The sequence below is a fragment of the Eurosta solidaginis genome, chromosome 1 (assembly GCF_040869045.1).
Source record: "Eurosta solidaginis isolate ZX-2024a chromosome 1, ASM4086904v1, whole genome shotgun sequence".
NCBI lineage: Eukaryota > Metazoa > Arthropoda > Insecta > Diptera > Tephritidae > Eurosta > Eurosta solidaginis.
Window position 1 is genome coordinate 31,043,000 of NC_090319.1, and position 25,845 is coordinate 31,068,844.

At 39.3% G+C, this 25,845-nt stretch overlaps 1 protein-coding gene across 4 annotated transcripts in view; it reads left to right on the forward strand.

Annotated features, from left to right (window-relative positions):
* msps (msps cytoskeleton-associated protein 5) overlaps nt 1-25,845 on the forward strand; it is a 103,272-nt gene that overhangs the window by 53,923 nt on the left and 23,504 nt on the right. For 2 of the 4 annotated variants that reach the window (XM_067784286.1, XM_067784290.1), the window contains exons 2-10: nt 2,606-3,458; nt 3,538-3,648; nt 3,719-3,792; nt 9,302-9,618; nt 9,678-10,547; nt 10,615-12,296; nt 12,562-12,799; nt 12,862-13,436; nt 18,036-18,119. In XM_067784286.1, coding sequence (XP_067640387.1) covers nt 2,881-3,458; nt 3,538-3,648; nt 3,719-3,792; nt 9,302-9,618; nt 9,678-10,547; nt 10,615-12,296; nt 12,562-12,799; nt 12,862-13,436; nt 18,036-18,119 — 4,529 coding nt within the window. In that variant the 5' untranslated portion in view covers nt 2,606-2,880. The remainder of the gene's footprint in view (nt 1-2,605; nt 3,459-3,537; nt 3,649-3,718; nt 3,793-9,301; nt 9,619-9,677; nt 10,548-10,614; nt 12,297-12,561; nt 12,800-12,861; nt 13,437-18,035; nt 18,120-25,845) is intronic. The other 2 variants (XM_067784300.1, XM_067784311.1) reach the window with 1 other exon arrangement.

Here is a 25,845-nt window from a genome sequence, read left to right on the forward strand (position 1 = left end):
TGGGGGATTTAATTTACCTTCACTTGCTTTGATTCATTTGCTTTTCTTTACTTAATTATATTTTATTTTACATTTTTTTAATGACCTGCACTGCTTCTTGAGAAGACCTCTCGTTACATATCTAATTTTTTATATAACAATAGTTTTCCCGTAATACTTTAACGTCAAGGGGCTCGTCACTGCTTCTATGTAAGGTCCTTTACGGACCGCTCAGTTCAACCCACTCTCTGTTTACAATATGAACTCTTTAATGCGTACAGTAAAAGTTGTGGTGATGAGAGCGTAGGTTGGGAAGAAGTAGAGTAAGATGGGCAAAAAGTGAAAAAGGGTTAGTAGTGTAAGTATGTGGTATGGTGAATGAGGACAAAGCGAAGTACCTGCTGTCATCGAGCAAAGAGTCAGCGCATACGCGCCTTGGCAACCACGCTGCTGTTGGCAGCCATAATTTCGAAATAGTAAAAGACTTCGTTTATTTGGGAACCAGCATCAACACTAGCAACAACATCAGCACTGAAATCCAGCGAAGAATCAATCTTGCCAATAAATGCTACTTTAGACTAGGTAGGCAATTGAAAAGTAAAGTCATCTCTCGGCGAACGAAAATCATACTCTTCAAGTCACTTATCGTACCCGTCCTGCTATATGGGGCAGATGCATGGACCATGACAACAGCAGACGGTTAAGCGCCAATTAAGTAAGTAAAGTAAAGTGCAAGTATACGATTTTACAAATCGGTCGGTATTGGATAAATAAACCATAATAACTCTTTCTGGCCCCCATTCCTCGCACCGAAAAGCCGTGTTTTGGAGAGCGTTTACTTAACAGTTCCTTTGGTATAGTACGAAACGAGACTATGGGTTGCTTATGGAGCGGGTAAAGTAAAAGTATGTTACTGTATTTTGGGGTATGGTCATAAGCGTGTTTTAGTGTAGGAGCGTATTACCGTAAAAGCGTAAAACATAGATATAGTCATAATCGTATGCATAGTCGTAAGCGTATAGGCGCAACGTAAAACCAAAGTACTTAAGGTATATGCGTATTAGCGTGAACGTGTAAGCGTTAAAGCGTATTAGAGTACAAGTACAACAGCGTTCTCAGTCTCTAGCTCGATATTGCCATACCTCAGAAAACTTGAAAAATGCTCTATTGCAGAATTGGTTGAAAAATGCTTCACGTGAAAATTTTATTCAAAACCTCTTTATACGGGCAGGCGTTCTTCAACTGAATTCTGAGATAGGGCGTTTTGAAACAATATTCAGAGATAGAGTTTTTTCGAACTGACAGCCGAGATGGGGTGATATCCACCCCAGTGGGTTAGGGGGTCAGAATATACCCGCGGTAGGTATGCCTGTCGTAAGAGGCGACTAAAATACCAGATTCAAGGGGCTGTGTAGCGCAACTCTTCAGGTTGCCAGCGCAATATATAGCTTCTCCGAACCCAATTGTCAACCTCACCTATCCGCGGCGAATCCTGCTTCACTAACAGACGAGGCTCTGGCGACCCCAAGCTCCTCATGGAACTTGGTGTGGGGAGGGAGGGGATGGCCTGAAGGTTTAATGTGGCCACATAAATCGTTCCCGAGATGGTCGGGCTAGCACCTTAATGGTGCTGTGGTACCGGAGCGTACCGGATATGCATCCGGCAAAGGACCATGACATCGATAACACTCCCCAAAGCCTTCGGGGTGCAACCTTATCGCTACAACAGCAACAACAACAAGGGGTGATATCCCATCGATATAGACTAGTTTAGTATGCGTATTATCATATATATTATCTCTAATTGCTGTTTTTATATACTGGTCCCTTTTTCGCTCTTATTTGCAATCCAAATCTATAAATAAAGTTTTGGTTGTAGAGATGGAGATACGGGCTATTAGCGAGCTTTGAGCAATTTTGGTCGTAGTGCTTTTGTTTAGCTATATTTTATTAAAATAATTTGTTAAAAATAAACGATTGTGAGCACACAAAGAAATCTATTTGTAGTATGGCACTATTGTGAATATTTGCACTGCATTACCGCCAGTTGCTACCATACGCCAGATGGCAACGCAAGCTGTAAGTTTTAATTGATTGATAGAACAGCTGATTTCTGTTGATATTTGATAAGATACTTTTATATTGGTTGCGCAAGATGCGCACGGGTCCGGCTCGTTTTCTGTTATTCATATTCTGATTTTCCTTTAGAATGCGTTTTCAATTTTGATACCTTTTTTTATTTTTTATGAAAATATCCTTCGAATATTTCTTTGGTTTTTTTAATTTTTTAAGTTTTTTTCGAAACGCATATGGTTTGGTATAGGCTCACTTTTCTGGCCTTGTAGCCGAGTTTTCCACCTTTAGTACTTGTGACATCTGATGGATGTCCTCTAAGCGATCCGGTTCGACTGTTCCCCTTCGTAGTTTTTCTGCATCACTAACATGCTGTCAAATTTTGAACTTCTCGTTTGATTGAAATTCAATAAACACAAAATTAAAAAAGCGCTCGTATATTTCTGCTCTTCATTTTCCATTTTCATAATTTTACATGAATTTAAATTTATTCTTGTCTTTCCATTTTTGCAATATTTAGCAAAATAATTTGTTTTGTTCATTTGTCTTACAGACGTTGTAAAGGAAGCAGCAACGAAACCATTGAAAAGCAGCACAACAGAGAACCATTTGCAAAGCAGAACGAAACAAAAACAACACGCGACAGGAAAAAAAGGATATTACTTACAAAGAATACTCACCTAAATAAAATTCTGCAACATATTACTCAACTACGAAGAACTCTGCATTCCACAACACATTTTCATAAAAATTTGCCACATTTAAAATACCCATCATTCATACAAATATTTGGTTAGTCAAACAAAAACAAATTACTAGTGCGCCATCATGACTGAAGATACAGAATACAAAAAACTACCAGTTGACGAACGCTGCGTCCATAAATTATGGAAAGCGCGCGTCGATGGTTACGAAGAGGCGGCGAAAATTTTTCGTGAAATCGATGATGAAAAATCACCAGAATGGATGAAATTTTTAGGTCTCATTAAAAAAATGGTCGTAGATTCGAATGTTGTTGCACAAGAGAAAGGACTCGAAGCTGCTTTAATATTCGTTGAGAATTGCGGTCAAGCTGGCAAAACAGTTGGCGATGTTATGACTGGAATTGTACAAAAATGTATTGCCGCGCCCAAAGCTAAAACTAAAGATCTCGCCGTACAAGTGACGCTTATGTATATAGAAATTGAGAAACATGAAGCTGTCCTGGAGGAACTTGTTAAGGGTATGGAACATAAAAATCCGAAAATTGTTGCCGCCTGTGTATCTGCCACAACATTGGCATTGCATGATTTTGGCAATAAGGTGGTGGGTGTGAAGCCCTTGATCAAGAAATTAGCGCCACTAATAAGTGATCGCGATAAAACGGTGCGTGATGAAGGCAAACAGTTGGCTATTGAAATTTATCGGTATGCTATTTGTATTTAGTATATATAAATTAATTTCAATTTACTACTTTACTGCAAATAATTCTTTTCCACATTTCAGTTGGATTGGCGCCGCTATGAAACCACAAATCACATCATTGCCGCAAGTCACTCTCAAAGAGCTCGAAGATGAATTTGACAAACTCAAGCGAGAGAAGGCTGAACCGATAAGGTGATTTGGAGGCATTCAGTTAATTTAGAGTTTTACACATTTATTCATTTGAAATACTTTTTCTTTTCAGATATTTAAAATCGCAGCAAGAAAAACAGCAACAAATGTCTGCTGCGGCAGCTGAGATTGATGAAGCGTGTGATGGTAACTATGCTGGAATTAATATACTCAGTGCTTATTTTAGAAAGATAAGATTTTTGTAGTTATTTTCGTTGCGATTAACACAAAATCGCTCCCCGACGGTATAATAGAGGAGTATTAGGAATATGGCACCCTCCAGCGGGTTAGGCGGTCAGAATATATCCGCGGTAGGTATGCCTGTCGTAAGACGCGACTAAAATACCAGATTCAAGGGGTTGTATAGCGAAACACTTTCAGGTTGCCAGCGCAATATACAGCTTCTCCAAACCCAATTGTCAACATCACCTATCCGTGGCGAATCCTGTTTCAATAACAGCGGGGGCTCTGGAGACCCCGAACTCCTCATGGATCTAGGGGGTGGGAGGGTGGTATGGCCAAGAAGGTCGCATGTGGTCATATCAAATCGTTGCCGAGATGTTATTGTTGTTGTTGTAGCAGTGCTTCGCCCCATCCAATAAGTTCGACCGATCACAAATTGTCATCAATATCCTCTAAATGGAGTCCAATGAAACTTGCAGTTTCAACGGGGGTGGACCATAATGAGAGGGGTGTTAGAGGCGTTGGTTCCACATTACAATTAAAGAGATGGTTGGTGTCATGTGGGGACACATTGCAAGCGGGGCATACATTTTGTATGTCGGGGTTGATTCTGGATAGGTAAGAGTTTAACCTGTTACAGTATTCAGATCGAAGTTGAGCTAGAGTAACTCGTGTTTCCCTGGGGAGTGTGCGTTTCTCTTCCGCAAGTTTTGGGTATTGTTCTTTGAGTACTGGATTCACCATGCAATTCCCGGCATAAAGGTCCAACGCCTGTTTGTGGAGTTCACAGAGGACCTGCTTGTGTTTTTTGGCTTCATAAGGTGCTTCCCAAGGCAGTCGGTTCTATGTACCGGAGGGACTCGGGATTTTCCCCGACCAAGAACTGTCATTTCAGTGTAGCCCCATTTAACCCCATTTAGTTCCCGAAATGGTCGAGCTTGCTGCCGAAACGTACCGGATCTGCATCCGGCAATGGACCACCAACATCAATAACACTCTCCAAGACCTTCGGGGAGTGTCCTTATCGCTACAACAACAACAAGGAATATGGGCAGTGCTTTCGAGTACGTTCCGATACAACTTAATTGATCTCTATCACCTTCAGGGGATTTTAGTCGCTTATGAAAGGCACGTCTTGCAACGAGTATATACTACAACCCTTAACTGGGGCTGGAGCGGGTTGTCTGTCCAAACTGGCTTTGCAGAAGAACCCATGTTGGGAAATTTCCTCTTAGTGTTGTCTTTTTTTTATTCTATAAACTATTAGTGGACATCAATTTTGAAAGGCGATGTAGCGTCTATCGTCAAGTGAAGGTTAAATGGTTTTCAGTTATCCTATTTTATACCCCTAATGTTTACTCTAACTGCTGTTGTTGTTGTTGTTGTAGCGATAAGGTTGCCGGATACAGATCCGGTACGCTCCGGTAACACAGCTCAATTAAGGTGCTAGCCCTACCATCTAGGGAACGATTTATATGGCCACATTAAACCTTCATGCCATACCTCCCTCCCCACCCACAAGTTCCATGAGGAGCTTGGGGTCGCCAGAGCTTCGTCTGTTAGTGAAACTGGATTCGCCGCTCGAAGGTGAGGTTCACAATTGGGTTTGGAGAAGCTATATATTGCGCTGGCAACCTGAAAAGGTTGCGTACACAACCCCTTGAATCCGGTATTTTAGTCGCCTCTTACGACAGGCATACCTACCGCGGGTATATTCTAACCCCCTAACCCGCTGGGGGTACTCTAACTGCTCATAGTGCTCACTTTCTAAATAAGGCAACTAATTTTACCTTCGCTTTTGTTGTGCGAAATTTACTGTCGTGTATAAAAACAAGGTAATTTATTAAATCTGATTCGTCTGGTTCAAAGGCCGTTAAATTTAATACGTTAATGCTATATTTAAGTGTATACAACTTTTTTTTTGCTCGACTATTCTCCACACACATTCAAATGAGCTCACAAATTTTATATCGTGTCTAGCGATTAATGAAATATGATATTTGCTTGCATCGCATCACTCAGATCTATGGAAATAATTTTGTTGTGATAAAAGCAAGGCGATAAATATTTAAGTAGCTGCCTACGGTCGGCTTATTTGCCACATTGTTACGCTACATTGGGTAACTTAGCAATTACAATTATTATTATTATATGTGTGGCCTATTGGGCTGTGGCATAGCTATCAAACTTGAACGTATAATACGTCTTATAAACTCAACTACATCATCTATTTAGAAATTTAATTAATAATTCTTTAAGGGCTGAATAGTCTTTTTTAAGGCTTGATCACTGACAGAGATGTTCAGCCCGATTCTAAATATTGCCGCGAAATTTCGTTCTTTCCTTTCTTCAATAACTGGGGAATAGGAATCTCGAATTTTTGAAGGCAGCTGTATTGCCAAATGACATTTTGTTTGTGGAGCTCAGCATTTCTTCAGCTTTGCTCCATAATCTATGAACGGATTCTTATCTGCTATTGAAAACCTTTCGCAATTTCTGGATGGCTTTGACCCAAATTTACTTACAGCTCTATATGGGAGTTTCCGTTGTTACGGCCGCGATACTTTTGTACAAAACTTTTATGAATTTAAAGACGTGCCAATTTGTAAGAAAAATTAAAAGGAGCACGACGCAAATTGGAAGCGAAGCTCGGCCTTAAATATCTGGTTGTTGTTGTTGTATTAACGATAAAGACACTCCCCGAAGGCTTTGGGGAGTGTTATTGATGTTGATGGTCCTTTGCCGGATATAGATCCGGTACGTTCCGTTAACAAAGCACCATTAAGGTACTACACCGACCATCTCGGGGACGATTTATATGACCACATTAAACCTTCTAAGCCATACCGCCGCCCATAAATTCAGCGCGTCACCAATTACCATCACCGCCAAAGAGGTTGAGGATGCCATCGGTCATGCAAACTATCCAAAGCAGTGGGCCCAGACGGCATATCCATGCCGATGCTCAAAAGCATGTCTTCAACTTGTCTCTTTCCACCTTTGTCATTCCCGAAAAATGGAAAATGGCCAAGGTGGTCCCGCTACTAAAGCCTGGGAAACCAGCTAACATAGGAGAGCCATATCGCCCGATATCTCTCCTACCGCCAGTAGCCAAGACGCTTGAAGCAAATTTGCTCCCCTACTTCAAAGCAAATTTGCAGCTAGCCTGTCATCAGCATGGCTTTAGAAAACTCCATAGCACCATCACCGCGCTAAATGCCATTAGCACCCATATAAATTGCGGTTTAAATCAAAACCCCCACCATAGAACAGTACTCGTTGCGCCAGACCTATCAAAAGCTTTTGATACGGTCAACCATGGCACGTTATTGCAAGACCTGGAAGGGTCTACCCATCCCCCATGTCTTAAAATGTGGACCGCAAATTATCTGAGTGGTCGACAGGCATCGGTGCAATTTAGAAACGAAACATCAAAACCAAGAAGAATTAAACAAGGGGTACCACAGGGTGGTGTCCTATCCCCATTTTTGTTTAATTTCTACATATCTAAGCTACCTTCGCCACCAGGAGGAGTTACTATCGTTTCCTACGCCGATGACTGCACAATAATGGCCACAGGCCCGGGCCCACAGATCGATGAGCTTTGCAACAGAATAAACGGCGACCTCCCTGATCTCCAGTTTTTTCGCCTCGCGAAACCTGGTATTATCACCAACTAAATCCTCCGCTACCTTATTTACAACATGGACGTCCCAAATGTCGGCCATTTTGAACATCCACGTCGATGGCACTACGCTACCGACTGTCCTACCCCTCAAAATCTTGGGTGTGACGTTTGATCAGGATCTAAATTTTGGTGAGCATGCAGCCGCAATTGTACCAAAAATCCAGAGCCGTAATAAAATCCTCAAATCCCTTGCTGGTAGTACTTGGGGAAAAGACAAAGAAACGCTCATTACCACATACAAAGCAATTGGCCAGCCGATTGCATGCTACGCGTCTCCTATATGGTCGCCAAGCCTAAAAACTACTCACTGGAAGAAGCTACATGCCTGCCAAAATACTGCTCTCAGAACCGCCACGGGCTGTCTTCTTATGGCCCCAGAACACCACCTACATTATGAGGCGAAAATACTCCCCATCAGGGAGAGAAATGAGATGCTAACCAGACAGTTCCTGTTGAATACCCAGAAACTTGGGCATCCCAACAGACATCTGATTGATGAGCCAACACAGCCCAAGGGGCTTAAGGAGTCATCTCCGTAAGCATTATGAGGAAATACGGCACCTGAGAACTCAGCCGTATGAAGCCAGAAAACACAAGCAGGTCCTGAGCGAAGTCCAAAAACAGGCGTCGGACCTTTATGCCAGGAATTGCCCGGTGAATACAGCACTCAAAGAACGGTACCCAAAACTTGCGGAAGAGGAACGCATACTCCCCAGGGAAACGCGAGTCACTCTAGCTGAACTTCGATCTGGATACTGTAACAGGTTAAACTCTTACCTATCCAGAATCAACCTCGACATATAAAATATATACCCCGCTTGCAATGTGTCCCCACATGACACCAACCATCTCTTTAATTGTAATATGGAACCAACGCCTCTAACACCCCTATCATTATGGTCCACCCCTGTTGAAACTGCAAGTTTCCTTGGACTCCCGTTAGAGGATATTGATGACAATTTGGGGCGAAGCACTGCTACAACAACAACAACAACAGGCCTGTGAAAACACTGCGTTCAGAGCTGCCACGGGATGTATTCTTATGTCTCCAGAACATCACCTACAAAGTGGGGCGAGAATACTCCCCATAAAGGAGAGAAATGAAATGCAAGAGTTTCTGCTGAATATACGGAATCTTGGCATCACAGCAGACATCTGTTTGCGAAAGTCCCGCCTGCCAGAGAATTAAGAAGTCCTCTCCGTAAGCACTACGAAGAAATCCGGCACTTAAGAATTCAGCCGTATTAAAAAAAGGAGCATGAAAAGTCTTTCAGAGACATCACAAAAAGTCGTCGGACTACTATGCTAGAGATTACCGGTGAACCCTATTTTTAAAGACATATCGTACCAAGTCGCAATTGAGGTTAGCAACCTCCCCAGGGAGACGTGCATCACTCTAGCTCAACTTCGATCTGATACTGGAATATGTTAAACTCTTACTTGTACATAATCAACCCTGACATTCCCAATTGTTCTGCTTGTGACGTGTCCCCACATGACACCAACCATCTTTTTAATTGCATTGTGGAACCAACTCTTAACACCCTTATGTCTCTGGCCCAAGCCTGCTGAAACAGCAAGTTTCCTCGAGCTCTCGTGAGAAAGTTAGTTCACTCACAATTGTGACGCACCTATTGGATGGGGCGAAGCACTGCTATATCAACAACAACAAAAGCCAGCTCTAGGCATAACCTCATTGAACTAGTTCGCAGAAATTAAGTAGGTCTGATCCGTTAGTTTTAACATTAATATTGATATTCGAATATGTGTTTGTATATTTTTTAGATGAAGATGGCGAAGGCGAAGAAGTCATTGATCCCATGGACCTTATCGATCCAGTTGATATATTGTCAAAGATGCCCAAAGACTTCTACGATAAGCTGGAAGAGAAAAAGTGGACTCTGCGCAAAGAATCGCTGGAAGCACTCGAAAAACTTTTGACAGAAAATCCCAAATTAGAAAGTGGAGAATACGGTGTGCTGGTAAATACACTAAAGAAGGTGATCACAAAAGATACCAATGTTGTGTTGGTTGCTATGGCTGGAAAATGCTTGGCAATGTTAGCCACTGGATTAGGCAAGCGTTTTAGCACCTATGCAATGGTGAGTAAACAAAATATTAAAATTTATATATTTTTAAATATATTGTTATTTTTTTCCAGGCCGTCATTCCATCGCTCTTAGAGAAATTCAAAGAGAAAAAAGCAAACGTTGTTGCTGCGCTACGTGAATCTATGGACGCTATTTATCCAGCAACAAATTTAGAAGCTATGCAAGAATGTATTGTCGAATCGTTGGGCAATAAAAATCCAAGTGTTAAATCTGAGACAGCTTTCTTTCTTGCACGCGCATTCGCACGCACTCAACCAACTGTGCTCAATAAAAAATTACTCAAGTTACTTGTAACCACATTGATAAAAACTCTAAATGAACCGGATCCTACAGTGCGTGATGCTTCAGCCGAAGCGTTGGGCACCCTACTAAAGCTAATGGGCGACAAAGCTGTTGGCCCATTCCTCATTGAAGTGGATGCTTTGAAAATGGCTAAAATCAAAGAATGTCAAGAGAAGGCTGAAATTAAAGTTAAGGTGGTGGGTGTTAAGAAGGAACGGCCTGCTACAGCACCAACATCAAAAAGATCTGCGGCCGCCGCTAGTAATGTGGGCTCAGGTGCGTCGTCACGAAGCGCCTCAACAGAACTAAAACCAATATCACGTCCTGCTACCGCTGGCAACAAAAAAACAGTTGTTAAACGTGCCGCAGCTAGTGGTGGTACTGCTCCACTTTCAAAATCTGCAAGCAGCGCTAAAGTACTGGCAACTGAGCGTGAACTGTCATTGGAGGAGGTGCAAGCTAAGGCTGAGGAGCTGTTGCCACCAGACGTACTTGCTGGGTTAATAGATTCGAACTGGAAGAATCGCTTAGCAGCTTGCGAGACTCTCTTACAAACTGTTGGTGAATTTGATGCTAAGCAAACGGGTTTATCACAAATACTTGTGCGCACAATTAGTGCTCGCAAGCCGGGTTTGAAGGTGAGTGAAATGATTTTTCTTATGTAACCAAGTGTACATAGTTATGGTGGATTTTATACTATTGTAGGAAATGAACTTTCAAGTCTTAAAGCATAAACTTGATTTCATACGCATTGTCGCCGAAACGTATCCACTAACAACAACGACAATCGATCTTGTGCTCAATGAGGTCACTGAAAAGTTGGCTGATATTAAAAATGGCGCCACTGCCGCTGAAGTACTCACAGCATTTGCAGAAGCCACAAAATTGGAATATATTGTAGGGCGCGTACTGGCATTTGCTTTTGAACAGAAATCGCCGAAAGTACAATCTGAAGCTTTAAATTGGGTGAGCAAAACTATACTAGAATTTGGTTTTCAAATACAACCTAAACTGCTACTCGATGACGTACGCAAAGCCATACAAAGCACAAATCCTACTGTACGCAGCGCAGCTATTGGCCTACTAGGCACTATGTCTATGTATATGGGCAGCACTTTGTTGATGTTCTTTGAAAATGAGAAACCAGCATTGAAATCACAAATCCAAACTGAGCTGGACAAGAATGCTGGTGAAAAGCCACCAAAGCCAGTGCGTGGCGTTAAGAAATCTGCAAATAGCACAGCTGCTAACAATGGCGATGCAGCAGATGATGACGCCTACGGTGATGATGATGAGCCACAACAAGAACATATGAACTTGGCCGATATGTTGCCGCGCATCGATATCGCACCACAAATCACTGAATCACTGCTAAAGGAAATGTCCGATAAAGATTGGAAAACACGTAATGAAGGCTTAAATAAATTACAAGCAATTATAAGTGAAGCTAAATTGATTAAATCGACAATTGGTGATTTAGCGCCCGCCTTGGCGCAACGTCTTCTGGATTCAAATGCAAAAATTGCACAGACCGCCATGTCCATATGCGAGCAGCTGGCGAATGCTATGGGCGCTGGTTGTAAAAATCATGTGCGCACCCTATTTCCGGGGTTTCTACATGCGTTAGGCGATAATAAGCCTGCAGTGCGTGCCGCCGCTTTAAGTTGTATCAATAGTTTTGGTGATAAAGGTAGTTACAAAGAATTCTTTGAAAACGAAATGATTGCTGACGCTTTAAAGACCGGTTCACCTGCACTCAAATCGGAGTTATGGGGTTGGCTCGCAGAACGCTTACCACAAATGCCACCCAAATCTATATCCAAAGAGGAGTTAGGTTCAATGGTGCCACATCTGTATGCACACGTTTGTGATCGTAATGTAGATGTGCGTAAAAATGCGAATGAAGCAGTGCTGGGTATAATGATGCATATCGGTTTCGAGAGCATGGTAAAGGCCCTCGACAAGCAAAAGCCAGCATCTAAGAAAGATATACAAGCAGCATTGGATAAAGCGCGTCCATTTTTGCCAGTAAAACCTTTACCCAAGGGAAAACAACAGGCACCAATTGAGGAGCCGGTAAAGAAAGTGGTGCGTGGTGGCGGTGGTGGCGCACAAAAGAATGCTCTAGCTAAAGGAGGTGCAGCAGTTGGTGGTGAAAAAGCGGGTGGTGGCACGTCGCGTAAGAAAGATGAAGATGTTGACACCTCACCGCTATTGGCAGTTAATAATTCTAAGAATCAACGTTTAATCGATGAACAAAAAATGCGTGTACTCAAATGGACATTTACAACGCCACGAGAAGAATTCATTGACTTGTTGCGTGAACAAATGGCCACGGCCAATGTTAATAAGGGACTTATGGCTAATATGTTTCACGATGACTTTAGGTGAGTGATCGTTTTAAAACGCATGAAAAACAACAAAAAACAGGACAACAATGTTCTGAAGCTTTTATTGGATTTTATTTGTAACTAAGTAGTCAATGAATTTTCTATAATTATTGAATTTGCTACTATTTGTATAAATACTGCGGTCATGATATGACCTCTCTGCACCAAAAGCCTTCAGAAAACATTGTGTCATTTGTTACTTTTAATGTTAGTTGTGTGAAAACATTTTTAATATTTTGTGGCAAACGCATATTTTCCTTAGGTATCATTTAAAAGTTATCGAGGCTTTGAACGAAGATTTGTCCAACAATAGCAAAGCATTAATGTGTAATTTGGATCTAATACTAAAATGGCTTTCGCTGCGTTTTTACGATACGAATCCTTCAGTTTTGCTGAAGGGTCTCGAATATCTCAATCAAGTTTTCCAAACATTGGTCGATATGGAGTATATACTAGCTGAGAATGAAGGAAGCGCATTCATACCACATCTGCTGCTAAAGGTCAGAAAGAATTCACATCACACACATACAAATCAATAGTCAATTTTAAAATTTGTTTACAGCTCGGTGATCCCAAAGATGCTGTGCGTGTTGGTGTGCGTTCGCTGCTACGCCAAATACTACTCGTCTATCCATATACAAAAGTATTTATCTACGTTATGGAAGGTCTAAAATCTAAGAATGCACGTCAACGTACTGAATGTTTAGATGAGCTTGGCTATTTAATTGAGAATTATGGTCTAACCGTGTGTCAACCATCGCAACAGCTAGCGCTTAAAGAAATTGCACGACACATCTCCGATCGTGATAATTCTGTGCGTAATGCAGCATTGAATTGTGTAGTACAAGCATACTTCTTAGCTGGCGAAAAAGTATACAAGCTAATAGGACAAATGAATGAAAAGGATTTGTCTATGTTGGATGAGCGTATAAAGCGTGCTAAGAAGACGCGTAAACCTGCAGTAGCTGCGGCAGATACAACAGCCACAGTTGGTTTGGGTGTTGGTGTTGGGATGGCTAAAGCTAGCGGTGCGCAAGTGGTGGTGCAACAGGATAGCATGGAAATTGATGAACCAACAACGAATGGTGTTTGCGATGAATTGCCGCCGCCAGACGAGCAGCCAACACAGGCAGCCAGGTGAGTGCTCTGGCAATAAAAAAATATAAAGACAGAAAGTATCAATAAGTGTATGTATATACATATATACGAAAAATATTAAATTTAAATAAAAGGAGAGTGTAATGAAAAAGTATGTAGTTGCAGAGTAGGGTACGAAGGCGTAATCTTTTGTCGTCCAAAACAGTAGGCCCGAAACAGTTCAGTCAGGCTGCTTAGCGTTACAACTACGTCCTTCGCTGGTTTTAAGTACTTTTTACTTTCGTACTACATATTTTTCATATTACATAGTAATAATTTATAATTTTCTTAACTTTATAGAAAGCCGTCAAACGTTAACAACATATGGAATATTGATGATCTATGTATTTTCTTCATAACCTAAACTAAACAAAAATATCAAAAATGAAAAAATTTACAACTAAATTTTATTGGCCCCCATTCTGCATTTCGACTTGGATTGGAACTTTTTCGATTTGGTATTCTGTGTTCCAATCAGGGATGGGCGTTGTCAACAAATTTGAATAACCATTGACGAAAAAATAAAAAATAAATGTTTATTCATTATTCAAGAAAACTTGAGTGATGAATAACATGGTATTTTTTATTCAAGCATTTCTTGAATAATGAATAAAATTTTCTCGTTATTCAGAATATTCTAATTGATGATAACCGCCCATTCTTATTTTTGCAAATTTTGAAAAAAGAGTTGAGTTATTATTCATTATTTACAAAATATGGAATAACAATTAAATTTTAGTTTTTATTCAGTTATTCAAAAATAAAAAAATAAACCATCGAGATACCCTGAAGCTTTTTAGGGTAATATTGAGATGATTTTGGGGATTATTCGCTGGGTTTTTTGGGGGCCGTTTGGGGGTAATTTCTGGGACACCCTGAGGATCCTCCCGGGGTCTATTGGGTTCCATTCCAGGGGCTCCCTCGCGATCGTCTTAGGGTTTTGGGATCATTTCGGGACGGCTTTTGCGACTCCCTCGGGGTCTTTTGGAGGTCATTTCCGGATCTTTTTGGGACTCCCTCGTGGTCACTGGGGGTCATTTCGGGGATCATGACCCCGAGGTAGTCCCCAAAAAGATCCCGAAATTACCCCCAAATAACCCCGAGGGAGTCCCCAAAGAGATCCCGGAATGACCCCCAAAAGATCCCGGGAGGACCCCGAGGAAGTCCCCAAAACCATCCCGAAATGACCCCCAAATAACCCCGAGGGAGTCCCTAAAACCATCCCGGAATGACCCCGATGGAGTCCCCAAAACCATCTCGAAATGACCCCGAGGGAGTCCCCAAAAAGATCCCGGAATGACCCCGGGAGGACCCCGAGGGAGTCCCCAAAACCATCCCGAAATGACACCGAGGGAGTCCCCAAAAAGATCCCGAAATGACCCACGAATAACCCCCGGAGGACCCCTGGAGTCTCCAAATCATCCCGGAATGACCCCGAAATAACCCCGAGGGAGTCCCCAAAATTATACCGGAATGACCCCCTAATGACCCCGAGTGAGTCCCAAAAAGGTCACGGAATGACCCCGAATGAGCCCAAAATTATTCCGGAATGACCCGCTAATGACCCCGAGTGAGTCCCAAAAAGGTCACGGAATGACCCCGGGAGGACCCCGAGGTACTCCCCTAAACCATGCCAAATGACCTCCAAAAGACCCCGAGGGAGTCGCAAAAGCCATCCCGAAATGATCCCAAAACCCTAGGAGAATCGCGTGGGAGCCCCTGGAATGGAACCAAATAGGCCCCGGGAGGATCCTCAGGGTGTCCCAGAAATTACCCCCAAACGGCCGCCAAAAAACCCCGCGAATACTCCCCAAAATCATCTCAATATTACCCTCAGAAGCTTCAGAACTACACGCGAACTGGTTACGCATATGGGTATATTTTCAGGGCATCTCGATGGTTTACTTTTTTATTTTTGAATAACTGAATAAAAACTAAAACTTTATTATTATTCCATATTTTGTAAATAATGAATAATAACTCAACTCTTTATTCAAAATTTGCAAAAATAAGAATGGGCGGTTACATCAATTAGAATATTTTGAATAACGAGAAAAAGTTATTCATTATTCAAGAAATGCTTGAATAAAAAATAACTTTTTATTCATCAATAAGAAAATTTAAAATGATGAATAATTTTTTATTTTTGGTCGTCGCTTAGGTCCTGGTTTTTGATAGAGTTTTACAGTTTGGTCGTTAAAACAAACTTCTGGTAACACTACGGACTCAATCAGACTATGTGAGGTCCTCATGGACCGGCCAGTTCAACCTAACCTAACCTGGGTCGTCGCTTTGTTGTTCTTCCCCCTCCTCGTGATGGCTTTCGACATAAAATTCATTTGCGTTCAAATCTTCCACATTGTAATTAATGCAAATATTGTGGAGTGCACAACCAACGTTTATAATTTGGCATGCTTTCTGTGGTGAGTAATGTAGTTCTCGAGCACCCGACAAACATCGGAAACGGTTCTTCAAAACTCTGATCGTCCGCTCTATTATACCTCTAGTTTTGAAGTGCCGAATGTTATAATTACTTTGCTGGCTGCCTTGATTTACAGATCGATTGGGAGTCATCAGCCAAGGCTGCAATGCATAGCCAGCATCGTCTGCCAAAAAAAGTGAATAACTTAAACATATATATATACCGCCTTTCATATTTTTAAGCGCATCGGAATTTGCATGTTCTAAACATACATACATATAATTCAAAATTAATTTCAAAAAACTGTATTTTCTGTGTTTTTATTTCAAAGGTTTGAAATTTTCTCTAACATTTCGAGAAACGTTTTTCAAGTCTTAAAATATGCATATAAAGTTTAGAACAGATGTTTATAAAATATTGAAATTAAAAAAAAAAAAAAAAATTATATAAATGTTTAGAACATGGAAATTCTGATAAGATTATAAATATGAGACGCAGTGTATATACATTTTATAAAAAAGTACATAACAACCATGTGTTTCTTTCACCCTCTCGATGTTGCCGTTGTAAAATAAAAATTCAGCCTACTCAATCCCCATATATGAGAGTCGTGGTTGCGTCCAGGATACTTTCCATCAATGCTTTTTATACGCATTCTGTGATCGCACACCTTAAAAACATAAAAGAAATCAATACATAATTTGCACAATTCTCACCACCATAGCATTTATGCTATAAAATCCTTTTCTGTTGTAATACACAAAGCACTCTTCAAATGGCCTTTTATATGCGTGCACATCAACGCACATGATGACTCCTGGGAAGCCAGCCTTCGCATAAAATTCTTGCTTCACTTGTATTTTCTCCTCTTCACTTTGTTCAAATGTTATCCACTGAGGGCATAATTTTGGTTGCATTACATCCAGAAACGTAGACAGTGACTTTGACACTGTTGACTGTCCCATTCCTACATTATAATCCGCCCCTATTCCATCCTGGTAACTGCCTTCTGCAAAAAATTTCAAAGCAGCTACTACAATATTAAGGGCAGATGTCGATGTCGAAGTCCTTGGACGAATTTGACCAGCAAAAGTATCTAACACATACTTGAAACACATACTGAACTCCACAAATAATGCGGCGGCTATTGATTCCATTATAATAGACAGCTATAATTTGTGTCTGTTGTTGTTGTTGTTGTAGCGATACGGTTGCTCCCCGAAGGTTTAGGGAGTGATCGATGTGATGGTCCTTTGCCGTTTACAGATCCGGTACGCTCCGGTAACACAGCATCATTAAGGTGCTGGCCCGACCATCTCGGGAACGATTTATATGGCCACATTAAACCTTCAGGCCAATCCGGTATTTTAGTCGCCTCTTACGACAGGCATACCTACCGCGGGTATATTCTAACCCCCTGACCCGCTGGGTTAATTTGTGTCTGTTCGTTGGGTCCAGTTATATGCAAAGCAAGCTACCGGAGTAGAGGAAGCTGAAGCGAAAACCTAAACAATCCTTGCGGAAAGAAAAAATAAATCTTCATAAAGTATTTTAGGCCAGTGCAATGAAATTAGCATTCATAAAATTTCAGAAAAGTCAACTGTATTCGTGCAGGAATCCGTTTTAACAAAACTTGGTGGCCACGGCAGGGAATTGGCCAAAAGAACGACAAAAACACACTTACAATTATGAAAGCACTTCACTCAAAAAAATATAACGTTGCGGCAATATATTATATTGCTTTTTCTTTGTACAAAATGGCGTGGTTAATAAAATATAAACGTTTTCCAGTGTTTTTTACAAATTTTCTTTAATTTATTTTGTTCCAATGTTCACACATTCCGTACAAACAGCTTATTTCGAAAAAATCATTTGCTCTTCCTCTTCTCGTTGCAATTCCGTCGTAATGCAGAATACCCAACTTCGATTAAAGCGGAGCGTAGAACGGGAACGTAATCGAAATGCAGAATAGGGGTGATTATTTCTCGCATAAATTGTAGTGTTGCTGAGGTCTTACTACATTTGCTAAACTCTCGTTCATTTTTTTATTTCTTTTTAATTATTTAATAATCTTTCATTATTTATTATTGCTCTGCATTGCTAGCTAACCTAATTGAGATACATAATATAAAAAAAAAAATTAAAAACGTATAATATTTAAATTTTCAACTTCTTAGTGTGCAATTGCAATCGAATGCGAATGAAGCAAATGCCAGTTTGGAAGCAAACGACAAGCGTGCCTCTTCACTTATAAGACAAGCGTAATTCCCTTTTTTAACATTTTCTACTTTTTATTATTTGGGTTTCTAACTAATTTTATTTAGTTGCTTTATTATATTATTTTAGATTTAATTTATGACTTTATTTACTACATGTTTTTGTTTGTAATAATTCGAATGACTTATATTTTGTGCTCACTGGAGTTCTCTTAAGTAAATTAACAGTCATCAGTTGCACTAATCACCGAAGAACTCTATTCTGTAACTCGTTTCGAAAGTAGATTATTTTGCATTTTATATTCTGTTTTGTCTTAATTAACTATACTTAAATGAGATTTTGCATTTTATATTAGCCTAGCGAGATATCACAAAATCGCTTTCGCGTATAACCATTTTCGAAAAGCGTTACAGGATAGAGTTGCAATATTCATTCAAGTGAGTTATTAATGTTGACGTTTCAGTGCACATAGTATGTACCTACATTTGGTGTGTATAACTATATTATGTAAAAGTTAATTTAACTAATAGCAACGAATTAATATGCATTCATTCATTTATTTTCGCCTAAGCGTCTAGTTGATTTTGCCCGTTTTTCAGCAAAGCACTTTATGCTAATGGCAAATTGAATCCTTCTCCGCTTGTTTTCAAACACATTGAATGTCTCCTTTTTCTGTGCTGCCTTTGGCGGCTGTCGATATGAATACAATTTAGGACGTTTCATTCCATCTGTGCGGTTTGGATTTGTGTGATCCCTTTTCTACTTACTTGCGTTCTTTAATTTCCTATTATATTGCAGCTGATAGGTACTCAGTTTATTTTCTTATGAAGTTAGAATTTGGCACACGAATAAAAATTTGTAAATCTGAAATAAAAACATGTGAAAATGTAATATTGAAAATAATAAACTTTATTTTATTTAATTGGCGCCATTTCCTGCTATAAACTTTAAAATTCATCTACCCTATAAATACAAAGTTTGTTCACAGAAATTGGTTTTATCGGGAAGATAAACCTTAAGGTTAACATAAGGAAACGGCATTTAAACGCTTTAAGGTGGTGGTAAGCGAGTTTTTGGCGTTGCATTTTCACTGCTTAGGTTTGCAAAAATATTATATTGTTTAAATCTTCAATAACAATGGAAATTGGCCATCAACGCTGCCATCGTATTGTGATCGACTGATAGTCTCTAGATAGGCCTGTGGGATTAGAAATCTGATGATAACCAGTGTTCGAGCCCCAGCTCGGGGAGAATATCATATATATTATTTCTAATTGCTGTTGTTATGTACGGGTCCCTTTTTCGCTCTTATTTGTAATCCAAAGCTATAAATAAAGTTTTGGTTGTAAAGATGGAGATTCAGGCTATTAGCGAGCTTTGGGCAATTTTGGTCGTAATGTTTTTGTTTAGCTATATTTTATTAAAATAATTTGTTAAAAATAAACGATTGTGAGCACTCAAAGAAATCTATTTATACTATGGCACTAATTATTTTCAGGTTTTTTTCTGTCCTAATAAAGCTTAATAATTTCATGAAAATAAATTTTTGTGAAGGGCGTCTTTAACTCATTAAAATTTAGGAATGTTTAAGATGAACATACGATTAAAATCCAAAATCAATTTCAAAAACATTTTCGGAAAGTTCGTAAAATCTTTATGGAAGTTTTCCAAATTTTTATTTTATTATATAAAGGAAAATCTAAAACCTTTCGAACAAATTTCGAAATTATTAGCGAATTTTATGAAAGTTCAAATCTTCCCTTTTGAGTCTAAACTGCATAAGAGTACAAAACTACATACTTACAAATTTTGTATTTTTTAAAAAACATTCTTGAATTCTTGAAAATTCTTAACAACAGCATTCTTTAAAATTCAGAATAACGAAGTTCTTGAACTAGTAACGGAATGAGTTTGCACTTAATTTGAAAACTCGATTTTAGCATTCGAAAAATTACTGGATCCCACACTTCCCAGGCTTTGCTTGCAACTCCTTTCTTAGCTCACTTCAAGTACAATATAAAGTTGTAAACACAATGCCGGGCGACGACGATCTTCGCCGCGTCGGGCGCTGACATTTCTTAACTTACGCCCAGATATTTCAGATATATTTTTTCAGAGTTGCCATGAAATAAAGAAATAAAGATGAAAACAATTAAAAGTTGTTTAATTCTTTGCTTTAGCACTTGAATGTGAAACACGTCCAAAATATTAAGAGCTGTATCGAAAGACACATTTGGTTTCCTAGAATCTTAGTCCTTTAACCCTTTAATTTAAAAAATACGTATTACATATTGTGACGAATATTAGTATCACCAAGAGATACTTACATCACTAAGCGGTTATTAAATAAAGGCACAACAACAATAAAGCAAGCTGTTACTCTTGGTACGTAAACAAATCAATCATCATTTACACACATTTGTACATACAAGGCAACGAAGAGATACTCACAAACACATGTAATCATCAGCCGAAGTAGTACTCACATATACCCACGCATATGGCTATGCGAGAGACTATAAACTACAAATATACAAGTACATATATGGCTGGTAACCAAGCATGAAGTTCGCGAAGTTACTAGACCTTAGGAGAAATGGGTGGACGAGGCAACAGACAGTATAAAAGCAGCGAAAGCTGAGTAGTCAGTAATCAGTTTTGATTTAAGCACGCTATTGGTTGTGAAGTATAAGTGTTATTGTGAATAAAGACCATTTTGCATTATTGAATATTGGAGTTATTTATTCAAAAGTTTAGGAATTCGAACGTTAGCAGAAGGTTTGGAATAAGCGGAATTCCCCAAAATTCGTTACAATATGTATATACGGCGCACGTTACGTACATTTCCATAAGCTTGCATGGGTTTCAATTTTTGACAGCACACGTACGCCGGTTAGTTGAAAACATTGATTGAAAAAGCTAAAATTTAGCAAAAATTTGCGTTAATTACATTTTGGTATTTAATAATATCTTATAGTTGGCGGTTTATTTTTTTAACGTGTTTTGGCATTAAAATTAAGGATTATATGTAAAAGTACAAACATTTTTTTTTTAGATATTGTTTTCTTTTTTTAGAATTTAAAGGAAAAAAAGAACAACAGCAACCCTTGCTATTGTTGTCATCACCGCCCGACTGCCACTATAGAAATAATCTATCGTCGCAAAATGCCGTCGCGTAAATTTCGATCTTCGCTTTCAATGTGAACACAATTCATATAATTACGGGGGTTCTATTTTTGACGAGGTGAAGTTCGTCGCGTTTATTTCGCGGCGTTAGGGCATTGTGTTCACAGCTTAAGTTAACTTGCCAATATGTAAATGATCCTAAGTCACACTGAAAGGTTCATTCTTATTTATGTTCATATATTGAAAAGATTATCTGTCATTCCTAGTCAAATTTGATTTGTGTACAAACTGGTTTCGGCGTTGTGTCATCTTCAGTATCCCTGTTGGAAGATAAACAAAACTAAATTAATCAGTTCATCTTTAATATTGTAACTTCTTTTTCTTACTTTAATCAAATACCATTTATTTTAACATATTTTAAGTATTCTATTTTCAGTTTGTTACGTTTTTTGGTAACGTTTTACAAGACGGCGCACATCCTCCGTTTTTAGTATCCGAAAGCAAAAATGGTATAAGCAAAAAATCTGTTCAAATTTTCATGTGGTTTTTGTATTTTGCGATATTTATTGTACACACACACACACACGCACACACACACACACACACACACACACACACACACACACACACATACACACACTAATCCAGAAAGGTGTTCTGCGCGGTTATAATTTGTATCCCCAAACCGGTATTGAACCCACTCAGGGCTATTTTTAGGCCGAAGGCCGCCAACTCGGAAACGTGTTCTGTGCAATAAAACTGTGGATCGGGCTCCTGATATTGTACCATCTCGGCGTTCTTTTCTGGGGTTTGTCGTGATTTCCACTTCTAAAAACGGAGATCGAAACGCGTCTTTTGGAACCAATGAAAATGAGGCGGTACACCGTTTTGTAAAACGTTATCTGTGTTGTTTTTGTTTTAACACTATTTTGGCATTATTTTGCTTGTTCTTTTCACTTGTTTTGCTTATTTTATTTACATGGTTTTGCACTTTTTTAAATTTCTTTTCTCTATAATTGTTTGCTCACATATGTACATATATTTCTTGCTTTTATTCTAATTTTTTCGTTGAATTCTCTGCTGTTTTGTCGATGATCGCTTGTATTGTCTCTTTTCTGGCGGCAAATTCATTTTCGCTTGTCTTGTTTAATTAACACACAACACATTATTCCAAATTACAATCATAACAAAAAACTTTAGCACAAAATTAATAAGCTGTTAAATATTTGACTACAAAATTTGAAATTTATTTAGAAGCTTTCCATGATTTTTTGTTCTATTTCATTTTTTAAGTATTAAAAAAAATTTACATATATATATATTATAAATAAAATAAATGTAAGGCGCGATAACCTCCGAAAAGATCTAAGGCCGAGCTTCTCTTCCAATTTGCGTCGTGCTCCTCTTGATTTTCCCTACAAATTGGCCGGACGGGACCTACATGATTTTATGCCGACTCCGAACGGCATCTGCAAGGCAGATGAGTTTTCACTGAGAGCTTTTTATGGCAGAAATACACCCGGAGCGCTTGCCAAACACTGCTGAGGGGCGACCCCGCTTAGAAAAATTTTCTTCTAATTAAAAAACCTTATTTCTAAAATTTTTGATGTTGCTTTGCCCGGGGTTTGAACCCAGGGCATCCGGTGTGGTAGGCGGAGCACGCTACCATCACACCATATATATATATATATACATATCAAAATTCAAATAGTTTAATGTAGTTAGTATTTGTAATTAAAAGTTTGTAATAGGTAGTCCGTATCTGAAGTTGATTCGATTCTTTTATTCTTATAACAGTTGTGCATTATCCATTGTAATGTCGTTAGTTTTCATTGTTACAAACTATAATTGAGCTCGACAATTGATACGGTGTACACTGTCAAAAATTATTCAAGCTTATAACATCCGCTTTCATTTACTAAGAGCGGACACGGAAGAATCAACTCTTTAAATTTTACACTAGATTTTGTGTATTTTGGAAATCAAAATTTCTTTCATCTACATAAATTTAAAAAACGAGCCTGCTACTCTGATGTTCGTATATTATTTTAATATCGAACTCTATTTTATAATTTTCATGTAAATTAAATGATATATTAATTTTGTCACGAATCTCAAAATTGTATGTCCTTAAAGGAAAAGAGATAGACCCTCCAATAAGCATACCGAAATGATCAGGAGGAAGAGTTGAGTTGATTTAGCCAATTTTTGAGATATCTTGATAAAATTTGGTGAGCGGGTATATTTAGGTGTCCGATTAGACATTTGTCGGAACCAGCCGGATCGGACCACTATAGCATATATCTCCCATACAACCGATTTTTCAGATTTTTGTGGCCATTTGAAGTGGTCATAATGTTAATTGACGTTAGGGCCGTTGACCTTATGTCACCCCTCCCATTTGGAGTTTATTATATACTAGCACAAGCTCTATCTTATCTTCCTTTTCTTTCTAGCTTTACACTTGCTTTCATTGCTCCACTTCTTTTCTTCTTTCTCTACCTCGCTTACTTCGCCATCGCCATTTCACCTCCTCTTCCCCCTCCTCGTTTTGCTCTTCCTCGATTTCCTCGTTTTCTCTCTTTCTCGCCTCTTAAACTGCCCCCAATATACTCTTCCCTCATTTTCCTTCTCCTTTCCCGTCCTGTTACTCCACGACTTGCTTTTCAACTGGATTTCTGGATTCCTTCCCCACTCCCTTTCTGCTCTTTTTGAGGTGTACTTTTTGCCTTAAAAAGGGTGTACATTGATCTATTTTTAAAATAATTTGTGTAAGTCAACTTTTTGAAATCAATTTTTTCATCACATTCTCATGCAACTGTAATTGAGCCCAAAATTGATCAATGTCAGCAGCTCTTTACCCACACTACCCATTCCTTTTACGCTACCTACTCTCCCCTTTCTCTTTTTGTCCTCTAATCTTCCGTTCCTTCACCTTTCCTTTCCAAACCACTTTAATTTTCTACCCTTTCCCATTGTTATTGCTCTCCGCCTTCTCCTTCAGATTATCCTTTTCACGAAATTTTCTTCTCTCTGTTCTTTTTTCTCTTCCTCTCTTTTTTCATTTTACTTGTCCTGTGGCGTGAATCGGGCACCTTTGGTTAAAGAGGTCAGCACACAATCTCTACTCCACGACGGCTGCCAAAGCGGTTCACACAGGGTTATACGGTCGCCTGCCGGGACGCTACCAACTATCAGACACCGTAAAATTTTGATTGTTACGTTCGAAAGTAGGTAGCCACACTGTGGTGACAGCGCCTATCACCACATTCTAGAGCTCAAATCACTTAACGGCAACATGTGAGATTAAAATGGGGACCCTGTCAGAACATCGCACTCAGGACAACAACGGCATGTCTCCTTGTAATGTCAGAACAGTTTTTCATAGAGCGGTGCCAACAGCACGCCATCAATTCAATTAAATTCATGAAGGTTAGGTTAGGTTGAACTTTACGGTTATTAAAGACCACACAGGTGCTACCAGAATTTGTTTGACGACCAAACGGGGAAAGTCCAATTAGGCACCAGGAATTTTGTTACAGAATAACTCCGTCTTCTTGACAAATTCTAGAAGATTTCTAGCACCCAGCTTAATTGCTGCCCTAAAGCCTTAATTTCACAAGCACAGGATACGAACACAGAATGTGCCCAACCGTTTCTTCCTGCTGCTCGCACTTGCTACATCTGCTGTGACTTACGAGGCCTAACGTGTGTATAAGCATGTGACGCTGGAAGGCAGTGCCCAGGTAGTTTGCCCATCGTGAGCCTTTAGTATTTTCTCTTTAGAGATATGAGCAACTTTGTGAGTCTAATTTCGTAGGATTTGCATATGATCTTAGAAATTTTTCAGCCCCGAGGAAAGGCGTGAACATTTCCTGCTTGATGGATCATATGCAACTCCTGTCTTCTTTTTTCCTAAACGGATTGGAACCTTCACCATCGATTCAGCGAGTGCTGCACCCACCTTTGCCAACTCATCGGCCTTTTCATTACCATTTTACATTCATAAAGAGTTGGTAAACATCTCTTATAAACTCCCGGTCGAACTGCGTCGAAACAACTCGAGGAGAAGTTCGTCACTTCGGCTCAAATTCGATGTGGATATTTTATAAGGTTATTTTTTAAGAGAAAAAAGGGAGAGAAAAAGAGAATGAGAGAGAGATAAGAGCGGAAGTTCGAGAAGGTTAATGAAAATGAGAGGGAGAAAGTGGCAAGTGCGGAAGCCCGGTAATTAAAAATAAAGATGTTCTATTCGTTCAGATAATTCAGTCGAAAACTTCCGTTTTTGTTTTATTATACATTTTTCGCAAAAAAATATTTTTTTTAGGATGAATATCGGCTTCGTCCACGAAAATACATGTAGGATACTTATTTATTTTTCTTACTAAATAATTGTTATTAAGAGAAAGAAAACCCCTAAATCTCAATAACGACCTTGATATTAAATTAGAAAGCTTTGGCTAATAACACTTAATTTCATGTCAGAATATTTAAATAAAAACTCATCCTTCCTATGTTCAAAATTTATTTAAATCCATTCAATCACAAATTCAACAATTCACTTGTAAATATGTAAATGCATCTTCATACGCATTCTCCTCACATTTTCCCCCGCTCTTGTTCGTTCAATGCATTATGTCCAAC